Here is a 15284-nt window from a genome sequence, read left to right as displayed (position 1 = left end):
AAAAGGTAAAATTATTTATTTATTTTAATCTTGGACTAAAGTTTTATTGGTCATCTTAATTTCTGACGCGTAAGTATTCTGTGCCTAACGTTTAGTACAAAACTGTGGTTCGTTCCATAAGCTATCCCTATAGATGTTATCCGAACTTGCAGTAAATTTTATATAAGGTTGTTCGTCACCTGTTTGTGTCAGAGAAACTCACTGTCAATAAGGGTATTCACCGAACATTTCAATCCCCCGCCTTATCGAGGTTGGTAAATATTTCACTGCATAATTCCACCTATTCGATATACCGAATGTTTGCTCAAAGTACATCAAATATGTGCTGATAAAATAATACACAAGCAAAGTGACATCCTGCGTCAATTGATTCTAAAATAACTTTGAGATTGCCATTTTAAACGTTGTAATATGAAAGTAGGCCTAGAACAAGAGTTACAGACAATGGGAATAAAGAAGCTTCGTAACTAAATATTTGCCTACGCCTGTCGGACTTATATTTAAATTATAAAACCGTTCAGTTTGTGCTGTGGTTGTAGCGCCTTGACCTAGTACTACACCACACAAATTTTATGGTACCCAATATTGACCTCAAATGTTTTATGTCGCGCCCTAACTTTCCCATAACGGGACGGATGCACCCTACCGTAAACAGAGTTAGCACCGATGCGCAAGTGGAAGTCCTAGATAACCTAGACTAGGAAACGACAATCCGACAAACCCTAAATAATCTACACTTAGCCAAAATATACAAGTTACTAACCGATTTCTGACGCGTTAAAGTTAACTTTGGTCGCGAGCATTGTAATCATTAACTCGTTAATTGAGCGACTATATATAGTAGGGTGGGGGAAGATAGGACACCTTTTCATTCTATTTTCTCGTCACATATAGCAGTAAACAAAGAAAATTCAAATAATCACAGAACTGTATCTTCACGACTCCAAAAGACTGTTGTTAATTGTTTAAAACACGATCTAAATATTTGGTTATTACGTGCTAAAGGTGTCCCATCTTCCCCCACCCTACTATACACTATAATTCATTTAACTATGTTCGATTAGAAATAATATATCGAGTGAAATCGATTAATTAACCTTTTTAAGTTAATCGTCAATGTCTCAACAATTATGCGCTTTTAAGTCTGAAAATTTAGTTTAAATAAAATAGAAGAACACTGATATAGGGTCAAAATATACTTTTGCACCCTTTAACTTGACCATGAAGTATAAAATGGAACATTACTGTACAATGCTGATAAATGCCCAATGTTATGAAATGGTAAAATTTAACGAACTTAATATTATATATAGTAGGGTTGGGGAAGATGGGACACCTTTTTATTCTATTTTCTCGCCCCATCTAATAGTATAGGCTAAACAAAAAAACATTATAAACCGTATCTTTGCGACTCTCATATACCATTGTTATTTGTTTAAAACACTATCAGGATATTTGGAAATTATGTGATAAAGGTGTCCCGGTTGCCCCCGACCCACTAAATAAACAGTCTCCAATAAACAATATTTTGAAATAATTTAGCTTGTGAGAATTCTGCTGTAAAAGCAGCTGAATCCTCCCCGGACAACTGAATGATCAGTTTTGAACATCAGAGTTATTTTCGTCACGAAGTATCTTCTTGAAAATCTCAATTTATATCCACAAAATTTATTCAACATAATGCCGGTTTCGTTTCCTCGTCTGATAACTAAACTGTCATGTCGACAGCTCGGTTCACTGCCCTCCAAACTGTAGAGAAATATAATAAAACAAAGAACAAAATAAATGATATATAATCTTAATACACTATTGTTAAATATGGCTAAAATAAGTATAGCAGAGGGGGGAAACGGGACCCTTAAGCATATATTGCCAATGTTTTCAAATTCAAAAAATAAGACTGTGAGAAAGAGATGGAGTATCAAAAATTGTATTGTATGTTATTGGATTTAAGTTCTTACGTCAAAACAGGTGTGTTACTTAAATAAATAACCGGTGTTTTTAACTATCCAACTCTTAAATTAAATTGCCAATTTGCCTTGACGTATATATAACAATGGGTTGTTCTAATAGGGTTTTCGATGACTTTGGGATAAGTAAGTTACGTTCATTCATAAAACATTAAAAAATTTAAAAAAGAGGAGGATTTTGTTTAAAAGCTTTTTAATTATTTTACTTGAAATAAGAGAAGACCAGATTTATTGCAGTTGCACCAGGTAGTTGAATGACAAAGTTGTTTTCAGCATTGTTGGGATATTTGTAATAACCTGGTGAACGTATCCATCCATGTGTCGGGTAGTAGAGTCCTGTGTGATAATGACAGCCATAAGTAACATCAATAAGGTTGTGTTCTGCGCCGTGACATAGGGATAAGCGTGCCTGCATTTGACTCTATATACGGGTTCGGGGCTGGACGCCATATACCAACGTCTTCCATTGTTGGCCCATTTGTCCTTAAACAAAACACTTAAAGCCCGTTGTTTTAACATAGTGGTTGCTTATGGGTTGTTTAAAGTGTCAATCATACATTAAACAAAATGAAAAAAGTAATCAGCAACAAAGATATATATGTGCTGCTGGTATAGCTTGTGAGCGGCCAAGTGTGTGGAGCAGAACACCCATATTATAACGACTGCAGTTGCCTAAAAATAATTCATTTAATAATGTAAATAAAATCGAACGCTAGATAAATACGTTATATGTGCATGTGCAAATTCCAACTCACAGTTTGAACAAATAAATGTAATTTTCGTTATCCCCGCCTGGTGGAAAACGACAGTCCTTATAACACGGATGTTAGACGGCTCGCGCCAGCTTACGAGTTACCAAGTATGTTACTTTGTGGGTGATTATTTTACGGGGGTTCTTCGATTTTTTATGTGTGGCTGATAATTTAGACAATCCATTAGTGACCACTGGGTTGAAGCAATTGCCGTTAAGTGTCTTGCCCAAGGACACATACGCCCATAATGATAGCAGAGAAGAACCTGGAACCCATTACCTCTAGGCAAGTAGCGCACTAACCAACTTTGCTACGGCGCCGAAGTACAATAAAGGGAACTGCAGTAACAGAAATATATGTCTCATTGCTTACAAATAAGTATAGGCTTAGCAGTTTATCTAACCTGTGACGTTGTATCTTATGCTAAAACCGGATCGAGCAACGCTACTATCCGTTTTAAATCTGAATGACATGTAAGCAGTGGTGTAATTTATTGGTTGTGGGATGGTGGTGCCGCAGAACTTTCTTATGGTAGGTAAACTAGCTACGTTTCCATTGTACAGATCAAGGTTGTCGTATCTAAAAATGAAAATAAGAAGTACATTATTTTACAACTATATACATTAAACTCCACTGCTTTTAGAATCGCGAGGTACGGTTATATTATTCTTTGAATGTTCTTTGTTTGTGCTACCAAATCGGACAAGGAAATAGAACAAAAACCCGTACCATCTTACCCCGACCTTCTATATAGTAAGGTGGAAAAAGACGGGACACCTTTATCCCGATTGCGTGCTCGAATGTTCTTTGTTTGCTACCAGATGAAATAGGAAAATTTAATAAAAAGTTGTCCCATCTTACCCCAGCCTATATACTATATTTTTATTTACTCTAGCTCACCTGCAACTATCATGGTATTCTATATTTAGTGCAAGGAATGTAACAGTAATGTGGTTTCTGTAAGACAGACTTCCAATTCTGTAATGGCAATCGATGTTTTGTGGATATTCGTCGGGAAAGTTTGGTGATTGTATCAGACCATTGCTGCCAGGTGCTCCTCTGATATTAAACTGGTCGCAAGTTTGTCCTGCGATGTAATGTTTAATGTTCTGTGGTAAATGAGCTTTAGACTAAATGCAAGCAGACCTGCTGGCGTGTCGCGCAGTAGGACTATAAAGTCACTTTCATACAATAAAATCAAAAACGGTTTCGCATATTCAGACAAGACCGATAAGACGTATCGTACTTTGGGGGAAAATTGGATACCGTTAGCGCATAAATTTCACAGTTTCTGGTCGTGTTTTGAACAATTAACAACGCTTTCGCGGGCCATACGGTTATAATTCTGTAAATAGTTTTCGTTTACCCCCAGTTTTTAAAAAAGAAAAAGTCCCATCCTGCCCCACTTTATACCAAACAAAATAATAAAATAATAAAAAAAGACCTAATAATAAAAGCTTACCTGAACCACTGTAATACATGAGAAACCCAGTTCCTCTTCCAGCCGAAACGAAGTGAATAAAAAGGTGTTGGTCTGTTATAACCTGCAAAGTTCTGGGACGGGTTGAACCACAATATCTCTTAGAAGTTGGTGACCAATTTCCCAAAAGGCCAGTTCGAATGTCCAGATAATCGCTAAAGATATTTTGACTTTAGGTGATTAGTATTTCTGGCTTACACGCCTTAAAAAAAGAATTAGAAATGGTTAATTATTATTTAAGTTTAACTATTCGACCAATAACAACTCTTACTTGCAGTTACTTCCCAAGTCAAATGTTTGGAACCATAAATAGATACGACGAGTTCTACCGGATGAGGTTAATGTGTATCTGCAGTCAGCATAAGCCGGGTATCTATATGGAAAGTTTGGGGAAGATATGTGTCCGAAGGGACCGCGTAATGAAGGTTGTTCGCATGACTGTGTTCTTGATACTGAAATATACTTTCAGTTAAGAACAGAATCTATACAGTACGTAATGCAGAAACGTAAACCCGCGACTTTAATATATTTGTGACTGCGGTACAGTCTGTTTCGCGATTATTCACGTGACGTAATACTTGGTTTATATTGTTTCTGTGTTTTGACCTTATTTCGTTCGCTTCGCGTTAGTTCTTTCTTTGATTACAACCGTTAGGGGACGGAGGTAACGTTGCTGCTGTGTGCCGGTTTGCATTTAATAGGTATGTGTTACTTTATTCGTCTTTTGTTAGTATGGTGTTTTATGTTGGCATTAGCAATATTGTGTAATTTGTAGAGACGTCGTTGGACGACTTTGCTTCGACGCTCTCCTACGTAGAATTATTTCAGGTATATGTCCGCATTTATGTTTGTCTTTGTACTTCGTTCGTTCGGGTATTTTTACCCGTATTTCTTTCAATTTAGTTACCGCGAGGCGGGAGCCTTCCAATAACCTTGATTTAAACAAGAGGGTTCGGGTGTGAACTGACTATACGTACAGCGCAGAGTGTTGAGTGGCCCGAGAGCAGGTCGCCGCCGCTACAATATTAGAGTCGCGGGCGTTGTTATTTATTGAAGACGATAAGATAATGTGGTACCAGGTACCCCATCTTATTCCACAAAACTATTTATATGTTGTTCATAATTTATATCCTTTACCAGCGATTCTAAATCGGAATCGAAATCCAGTAGACGCCACAGTTGAGTCCGTATGATAATGCATGTACATGTATTGTCCCCGACCCATGACGGTAAAAGGAGTTTTTATTCCACAATACTTCCCAATGAGACGTGAGGACGTGGTTGAACCTTCGTAGATTGCAATATGGTCGTACCTGCAGCAATAAATGCGTTTAAGTAGCACAACGACGTACATAAGATATCCCCAATAAGCCGTAGTAGCACAAGAAACGGAAATAAGAGCACTGAGTAGGGTGGGAAAGACAGGACAGTTTTTCATCCCTTTTTCCCGTCCCATTTAATAGTAAACAAACAAACATTAAAAAAAAATAAAATGATGTTGTTTTGACTTCCAGCATACACTGTTGTTAATTGTTTAAAAACACGATCAGCATATTTGAATATTATGTGCTAAAGGTGTCCCGTTTTTTCCCACCCAATTATATAATGTAGATACTATTACGTCAAACCAGTTTTGATATTTACCCGCAACGACTATTTTGTTCCAAGTGAAACGAGTCGAATGAAACTCTAATGAAGTTGAGACGACTTCGTGCATTTATCTTGTAGTAACAATCTAAGTTGTGAGAGCTGTTGCTTGGCAGATTTGGTGAAGTGTAGTAAGGTGAATTATAACCAGCACCACCGGATAAATAGAGCATGTTGCAACCGTTCACATACTGTATTCCTGTGTTTTTTTTATTTTTTATGGACAACCCATTAGTGACCACTGGGTTGGAGCAATTCCGAGTCGTAAGAATAATTTTACTGATGAATTTCCGGACCTGTGGCAAAGTGGTTTTCGCGCTCGCCTGTAACCGAGAGGTAATGGTTTCAAGGCTCGTCGCTGCTACTAGTGTGGGCGTATGCATGGGCGTCGCCAAGGGGGGGCCTGAGGGGCCATGGCCCCCACCAAATTTTGAGTTTTACAGTAATGTTATTGGTGAAAAAATAAAATACAGTGTTACACATTTAAGCCTGTTTTTAAATTTCTTACACATGCTAAATGATTTGGTGCCAATCCTTTTATGACGAAAATAATCGCCGTGTGAAATGCTATTATGTCGTAATTAGTTGCCAGGTCAAACAATCGCTATTATGATGGATGAACTCACGTGTGAATCCATACTATTTCGTAATAAACAGTCTACCTGCTAGCTAAGAAAAACAAATCTCAAGATTTGTGACAAAAATGGCAGGCAACGAATGGAGTTTTAAATGTAGTTGTAGATCGTTGTGTTTTCATACGGCGTAATTGTGAAAAATAAATGCCATTCACCCGTGTTTTGTGTTGTAATTAGGAGGTTTTTTAAACCCAAAATACAACCGTAAAACATTTGGCCCCCACCAAAATTTCAGGCTAGCTACGCCCTTGGGCGTATGCGTCATTTGGCAAGGCACTTAACGGAAAATGCTCCAACCATTGGTCATTAATGGCTTGTCTAAATTATCAGCCACAAGAGAAAATGAAAAAAACTCTAAAATAATCACTCACGAAGTAACATACATATATAACTATATAGGTAACTCGTAAGCTGGCACAAGGTGCATCAAACAAAACAACCGTTTTATAACGGCTGTCTTTTTTGGCCACGCGAGAATAAAGCAAATGACATTCATTCATTCTTTCATTATACATAAACATAAAAAAGCCATACATAAAAAAAATAAAAAAATCCAAAAAAATAATCACCTACAAAGTAACATACATGGTATTCTATTCTGTATGGGTGAGGTCTGTGAGAACCTAGGATTAAGGCCAGACTTGGCCCATTACCCCAACATACATGGTAACTCGTAAGCTGGCATGAGGTGTTAAACCCGTGTGATAGCGACTGTCATTTTCCGGCCACGCGAGGATAAAGTAAGTTACATTCATTCATTCATTCATTCATTCATTCATATTCTTTGTTTGCTACCATATAGAACTAAAACGAAATAAAAATAGTGTCTCATCTTTCCCCATCAAAGTATATTTTATCAGGCCATAGAATATATGCAACGTTGGTTAGATCACCAGCTATCTTTGCAACTACCACAAACTTACCTGCAATTAATATTGCTGCAAGATTGAACATGGAGAAAGAAATTTGTCGCATTTTACTAATACTGTCTATATAACCATGATTATAAAAATATATTAACACAATTTTGTACAACTTAGATATTTAAATATAATTGTAAATACAGTTAAGTAAGTAAGTATATATAGCAGGGTGGGGTAAGACGGGACACCTTAAGCACATAATATCCAAATCTATTCATCGTGTTTTATTTTAAACAACTAAAAACGGTCTATGAAGAAACAGGTTTATAATTATTTAAATGTCGTTTGTTCACTGCCAAAGGGGACGAGAAAATAGAATGAAAAGGTGTCCCATCTTTCCCTCATGTGAAATCAGAATTAATAAGACTTTCAACCAGATTTAAGTTTTTACTCTATTAATATATAAAACGTTTTAAAAATGAAATAAACTTATTAGTTTAGTATCGATAACCTAATGAATTATGTTGCTAAACGTTTATGCAACATATACTGCAGGCTACATGATAACGTTCAAGCACCTTAGGGCTTGGGCCTAAACCAAGCAACATAAACCAGGTTTAAGTGCATTAGTACCAACACGGAAGGTTATCATAGTCAGAAAAAGTCTTGCGGCATATGTCACCTGCTGCTTATCATAAACGTGTTATATTTCCCATTTAAATTGTAAGTGAATACACTTTTGAAAACATCGTACAGTTGGTAACACATAAGTTAACCAATTATGTGACATCGAATCCGAAGCAGATAAAACAAATGTCAGGCAATACGCTTACGATGGGTTTATCAGAAGAGGAAAACATATTTGTGGAAATAAGATCCACGAAACGAAAGTTTATGAGAAAGATTCAGATTGATTATTTTGTCAGTGTAACTTAGCGCATGCGCACTTTCGTAATTTATGTTTACAAAATCGAATATCCGGTTAATCCATATGCCTCATAGAAAATTACATATTAAGTTGAAGGTACAACAAATTTAAATTTTCTAAACCTTACCTTTAAAGCAGGCAAGTTTGCTTCTATTACGTTTTTCGGGACCAAGTTCTATACACCCATTGAACCATCACAGTACTTTGGTATACTGATGATACGAAACACTATGGTTGATTTTGTTGTCATTTGTTATGACGTTTAGTTTCAATGATTCATATTTATTCGGTTGTATATCAACAAACATTAGTCGTTAAGTTTTTGTATTTTATATAAGCGCACACTTATATAACCTGAATTCATATACAATTAGAGATTGGTGTCCGTTACATTTAGAAAATAATCGCCGTGTGAAATGCTATTATGTCGTAATTAGTTGCCAGGTCAAACAATCGCTATTATGATGGATGAACTCACGTGTGAATCCATACTATTTCGTAATAAACAGTCTACCTGCTAGCTAAGAAAAACAAATCTCAAGATTTGTGACAAAAATGGCAGGCAACGAATGGAGTTTTAAATGTAGTTGTAGATCGTTGTGTTTTCATACGGCGTAATTGTGAAAAATAAATGCCATTCACCCGTGTTTTGTGTTGTAATTAGGAGGTTTTTTAAACCCAAAATACAACCGTAAAACATTTGGCCCCCACCAACATTTCAGGCTAGCTACGCCCTTGGGCGTATGCGTCATTTGGCAAGGCACTTAACGGAAAATGCTCCAACCATTGGTCATTAATGGCTTGTCTAAATTATCAGCCACAAGAGAAAATGAAAAAAACTCTAAAATAATCACTCACGAAGTAACATACATATATAACTATATAGGTAACTCGTAAGCTGGCACAAGGTGCATCAAACAAAACAACCGTTTTATAACGGCTGTCTTTTTTGGCCACGCGAGAATAAAGCAAATGACATTCATTCATTCTTTCATTATACATAAACATAAAAAAGCCATACATAAAAAAAATAAAAAAATCCAAAAAAATAATCACCTACAAAGTAACATACATGGTATTCTATTCTGTATGGGTGAGGTCTGTGAGAACCTAGGATTAAGGCCAGACTTGGCCCATTACCCCAACATACATGGTAACTCGTAAGCTGGCATGAGGTGTTAAACCCGTGTGATAGCGACTGTCATTTTCCGGCCACGCGAGGATAAAGTAAGTTACATTCATTCATTCATTCATTCATTCATTCATTCATTCATTCATTCATTCATATTCTTTGTTTGCTACCATATAGAACTAAAACGAAATAAAAATAGTGTCTCATCTTTCCCCATCAAAGTATATTTTATCAGGCCATAGAATATATGCAACGTTGGTTAGATCACCAGCTATCTTTGCAACTACCACAAACTTACCTGCAATTAATATTGCTGCAAGATTGAACATGGAGAAAGAAATTTGTCGCATTTTACTAATACTGTCTATATAATCATGATTATAAAAATATATTAACACAATTTTGTACAACTTAGATATTTAAATATAATTGTAAATACAGTTAAGTAAGTAAGTATATATAGCAGGGTGGGGTAAGACGGGACACCTTAAGCACATAATATCCAAATCTATTCATCGTGTTTTATTTTAAACAACTAAAAACGGTCTATGAAGAAACAGGTTTATAATTATTTAAATGTCGTTTGTTCACTGCCAAAGGGGACGAGAAAATAGAATGAAAAGGTGTCCCATCTTTCCCTCATGTGAAATCAGAATTAATAAGACTTTCAACCAGATTTAAGTTTTTACTCTATTAATATATAAAACGTTTTAAAAATGAAATAAACTTATTAGTTTAGTATCGATAACCTAATGAATTATGTTGCTAAACGTTTATGCAACATATACTGCAGGCTACATGATAACGTTCAAGCACCTTAGGGCTTAGGGCCTAAACCAAGCAACATAAACCAGGTTTAAGTGCATTAGTACCAACACGGAAGGTTATCATAGTCAGAAAAAGTCTTGCGGCATATGTCACCTGCTGCTTATCATAAACGTGTTATATTTCCCATTTAAATTGTAAGTGAATACACTTTTGAAAATATCGTACAGTTGGTAACACATAAGTTAACCAATTATGTGACATCGAATCCGAAGCAGATAAAACAAATGTCAGGCAATACGCTTACGATGGGTTTATCAGAAGAGGAAAACATATTTGTGGAAATAAGATCCACGAAACGAAAGTTTATGAGAAAGATTCAGATTGATTATTTTGTCAGTGTAACTTAGCGCATGCGCACTTTCGTAATTTATGTTTACAAAATCGAATATCCGGTTAATCCATATGCCTCATAGAAAATTACATATTAAGTTGAAGGTACAACAAATTTAAATTTTCTAAACCTTACCTTTAAAGCAGGCAAGTTTGCTTCTATTACGTTTTTCGGGACCAAGTTCTATACACCCATTGAACCATCACAGTACTTTGGTATACTGATGATACGAAACACTATGGTTGATTTTGTTGTCATTTGTTATGACGTTTAGTTTCAATGATTCATATTTATTCGGTTGTATATCAACAAACATTAGTCGTTAAGTTTTTGTATTTTATATAAGCGCACACTTATATAACCTGAATTCATATACAATTAGAGATTGGTGTCCGTTACATTTAGAAAATAATCGCCGTGTGAAATGCTATTATGTCGTAATTAGTTGCCAGGTCAAACAATCGCTATTATGATGGATGAACTCACGTGTGAATCCATACTATTTCGTAATAAACAGTCTACCTGCTAGCTAAGAAAAACAAATCTCAAGATTTGTGACAAAAATGGCAGGCAACGAATGGAGTTTTAAATGTAGTTGTAGATCGTTGTGTTTTCATACGGCGTAATTGTGAAAAATAAATGCCATTCACCCGTGTTTTGTGTTGTAATTAGGAGGTTTTTTAAACCCAAAATACAACCGTAAAACATTTGGCCCCCACCAACATTTCAGGCTAGCTACGCCCTTGGGCGTATGCGTCATTTGGCAAGGCACTTAACGGAAAATGCTCCAACCATTGGTCATTAATGGCTTGTCTAAATTATCAGCCACAAGAGAAAATGAAAAAAACTCTAAAATAATCACTCACGAAGTAACATACATATATAACTATATAGGTAACTCGTAAGCTGGCACAAGGTGCATCAAACAAAACAACCGTTTTATAACGGCTGTCTTTTTTGGCCACGCGAGAATAAAGCAAATGACATTCATTCATTCTTTCATTATACATAAACATAAAAAAGCCATACATAAAAAAAATAAAAAAATCCAAAAAAATAATCACCTACAAAGTAACATACATGGTATTCTATTCTGTATGGGTGAGGTCTGTGAGAACCTAGGATTAAGGCCAGACTTGGCCCATTACCCCAACATACATGGTAACTCGTAAGCTGGCATGAGGTGTTAAACCCGTGTGATAGCGACTGTCATTTTCCGGCCACGCGAGGATAAAGTAAGTTACATTCATTCATTCATTCATTCATTCATTCATTCATTCATATTCTTTGTTTGCTACCATATAGAACTAAAACGAAATAAAAATAGTGTCTCATCTTTCCCCATCAAAGTATATTTTATCAGGCCATAGAATATATGCAACGTTGGTTAGATCACCAGCTATCTTTGCAACTACCACAAACTTACCTGCAATTAATATTGCTGCAAGATTGAACATGGAGAAAGAAATTTGTCGCATTTTACTAATACTGTCTATATAATCATGATTATAAAAATATATTAACACAATTTTGTACAACTTAGATATTTAAATATAATTGTAAATACAGTTAAGTAAGTAAGTATATATAGCAGGGTGGGGTAAGACGGGACACCTTAAGCACATAATATCCAAATCTATTCATCGTGTTTTATTTTAAACAACTAAAAACGGTCTATGAAGAAACAGGTTTATAATTATTTAAATGTCGTTTGTTCACTGCCAAAGGGGACGAGAAAATAGAATGAAAAGGTGTCCCATCTTTCCCTCATGTGAAATCAGAATTAATAAGACTTTCAACCAGATTTAAGTTTTTACTCTATTAATATATAAAACGTTTTAAAAATGAAATAAACTTATTAGTTTAGTATCGATAACCTAATGAATTATGTTGCTAAACGTTTATGCAACATATACTGCAGGCTACATGATAACGTTCAAGCACCTTAGGGCTTAGGGCCTAAACCAAGCAACATAAACCAGGTTTAAGTGCATTAGTACCAACACGGAAGGTTATCATAGTCAGAAAAAGTCTTGCGGCATATGTCACCTGCTGCTTATCATAAACGTGTTATATTTCCCATTTAAATTGTAAGTGAATACACTTTTGAAAACATCGTACAGTTGGTAACACATAAGTTAACCAATTATGTGACATCGAATCCGAAGCAGATAAAACAAATGTCAGGCAATACGCTTACGATGGGTTTATCAGAAGAGGAAAACATATTTGTGGAAATAAGATCCACGAAACGAAAGTTTATGAGAAAGATTCAGATTGATTATTTTGTCAGTGTAACTTAGCGCATGCGCACTTTCGTAATTTATGTTTACAAAATCGAATATCCGGTTAATCCATATGCCTCATAGAAAATTACATATTAAGTTGAAGGTACAACAAATTTAAATTTTCTAAACCTTACCTTTAAAGCAGGCAAGTTTGCTTCTATTACGTTTTTCGGGACCAAGTTCTATACACCCATTGAACCATCACAGTACTTTGGTATACTGATGATACGAAACACTATGGTTGATTTTGTTGTCATTTGTTATGACGTTTAGTTTCAATGATTCATATTTATTCGGTTGTATATCAACAAACATTAGTCGTTAAGTTTTTGTATTTTATATAAGCGCACACTTATATAACCTGAATTCATATACAATTAGAGATTGGTGTCCGTTACATTTAGAAAATAATCGCCGTGTGAAATGCTATTATGTCGTAATTAGTTGCCAGGTCAAACAATCGCTATTATGATGGATGAACTCACGTGTGAATCCATACTATTTCGTAATAAACAGTCTACCTGCTAGCTAAGAAAAACAAATCTCAAGATTTGTGACAAAAATGGCAGGCAACGAATGGAGTTTTAAATGTAGTTGTAGATCGTTGTGTTTTCATACGGCGTAATTGTGAAAAATAAATGCCATTCACCCGTGTTTTGTGTTGTAATTAGGAGGTTTTTTAAACCCAAAATACAACCGTAAAACATTTGGCCCCCACCAACATTTCAGGCTAGCTACGCCCTTGGGCGTATGCGTCATTTGGCAAGGCACTTAACGGAAAATGCTCCAACCATTGGTCATTAATGGCTTGTCTAAATTATCAGCCACAAGAGAAAATGAAAAAAACTCTAAAATAATCACTCACGAAGTAACATACATATATAACTATATAGGTAACTCGTAAGCTGGCACAAGGTGCATCAAACAAAACAACCGTTTTATAACGGCTGTCTTTTTTGGCCACGCGAGAATAAAGCAAATGACATTCATTCATTCTTTCATTATACATAAACATAAAAAAGCCATACATAAAAAAAATAAAAAAATCCAAAAAAATAATCACCTACAAAGTAACATACATGGTATTCTATTCTGTATGGGTGAGGTCTGTGAGAACCTAGGATTAAGGCCAGACTTGGCCCATTACCCCAACATACATGGTAACTCGTAAGCTGGCATGAGGTGTTAAACCCGTGTGATAGCGACTGTCATTTTCCGGCCACGCGAGGATAAAGTAAGTTACATTCATTCATTCATTCATTCATTCATTCATTCATTCATTCATATTCTTTGTTTGCTACCATATAGAACTAAAACGAAATAAAAATAGTGTCTCATCTTTCCCCATCAAAGTATATTTTATCAGGCCATAGAATATATGCAACGTTGGTTAGATCACCAGCTATCTTTGCAACTACCACAAACTTACCTGCAATTAATATTGCTGCAAGATTGAACATGGAGAAAGAAATTTGTCGCATTTTACTAATACTGTCTATATAATCATGATTATAAAAATATATTAACACAATTTTGTACAACTTAGATATTTAAATATAATTGTAAATACAGTTAAGTAAGTAAGTATATATAGCAGGGTGGGGTAAGACGGGACACCTTAAGCACATAATATCCAAATCTATTCATCGTGTTTTATTTTAAACAACTAAAAACGGTCTATGAAGAAACAGGTTTATAATTATTTAAATGTCGTTTGTTCACTGCCAAAGGGGACGAGAAAATAGAATGAAAAGGTGTCCCATCTTTCCCTCATGTGAAATCAGAATTAATAAGACTTTCAACCAGATTTAAGTTTTTACTCTATTAATATATAAAACGTTTTAAAAATGAAATAAACTTATTAGTTTAGTATCGATAACCTAATGAATTATGTTGCTAAACGTTTATGCAACATATACTGCAGGCTACATGATAACGTTCAAGCACCTTAGGGCTTAGGGCCTAAACCAAGCAACATAAACCAGGTTTAAGTGCATTAGTACCAACACGGAAGGTTATCATAGTCAGAAAAAGTCTTGCGGCATATGTCACCTGCTGCTTATCATAAACGTGTTATATTTCCCATTTAAATTGTAAGTGAATACACTTTTGAAAACATCGTACAGTTGGTAACACATAAGTTAACCAATTATGTGACATCGAATCCGAAGCAGATAAAACAAATGTCAGGCAATACGCTTACGATGGGTTTATCAGAAGAGGAAAACATATTTGTGGAAATAAGATCCACGAAACGAAAGTTTATGAGAAAGATTCAGATTGATTATTTTGTCAGTGTAACTTAGCGCATGCGCACTTTCGTAATTTATGTTTACAAAATCGAATATCCGGTTAATCCATATGCCTCATAGAAAATTACATATTAAGTTGAAGGTACAACAAATTTAAATTTTCTAAACCTTACCTTTA

The 15284-nt window shown here is 35.4% G+C and overlaps 1 protein-coding gene and 1 long non-coding RNA gene across 2 annotated transcripts; one reads left to right on the top strand and one right to left on the bottom strand.

The window, feature by feature from the left end:
• Window positions 1-1017: 1017 nt before the first annotated feature.
• LOC149730908 (bone morphogenetic protein 1-like) lies at window positions 1018-8255 on the bottom strand. The gene is made up of 9 exons (XM_089884136.1): window positions 7408-8255; window positions 5847-6048; window positions 5340-5515; window positions 4474-4654; window positions 4185-4357; window positions 3623-3809; window positions 3126-3301; window positions 2177-2306; window positions 1018-1749 (listed from the first exon to the last, which is right to left on the bottom strand). The coding sequence occupies exons 1-9, from the start codon at window positions 7457-7459 to the stop codon at window positions 1539-1541; spliced, it is 1488 nt and encodes a 495-aa protein (XP_089740262.1). The 5' UTR covers window positions 7460-8255; the 3' UTR covers window positions 1018-1538.
• On the top strand, window positions 4492-6336 carry LOC149730909 (uncharacterized). The gene is made up of 2 exons (XR_016385645.1): window positions 4492-5281; window positions 5343-6336. It is a non-coding gene; the product is annotated as an uncharacterized LOC149730909 (long non-coding RNA).
• Window positions 8256-15284: the final 7029 nt, after the last annotated feature.

The sequence above is a fragment of the Ciona robusta genome, chromosome 9 (genome assembly GCF_009617815.1).
Source record: "Ciona robusta chromosome 9, ASM961781v2".
Taxonomy (NCBI): Eukaryota; Metazoa; Chordata; class Ascidiacea; order Phlebobranchia; family Cionidae; genus Ciona; species Ciona robusta.
The sequence above is the reverse complement of the archived record's forward strand: the minus strand, read 5'-3'. Positions and strand labels throughout refer to the sequence as shown.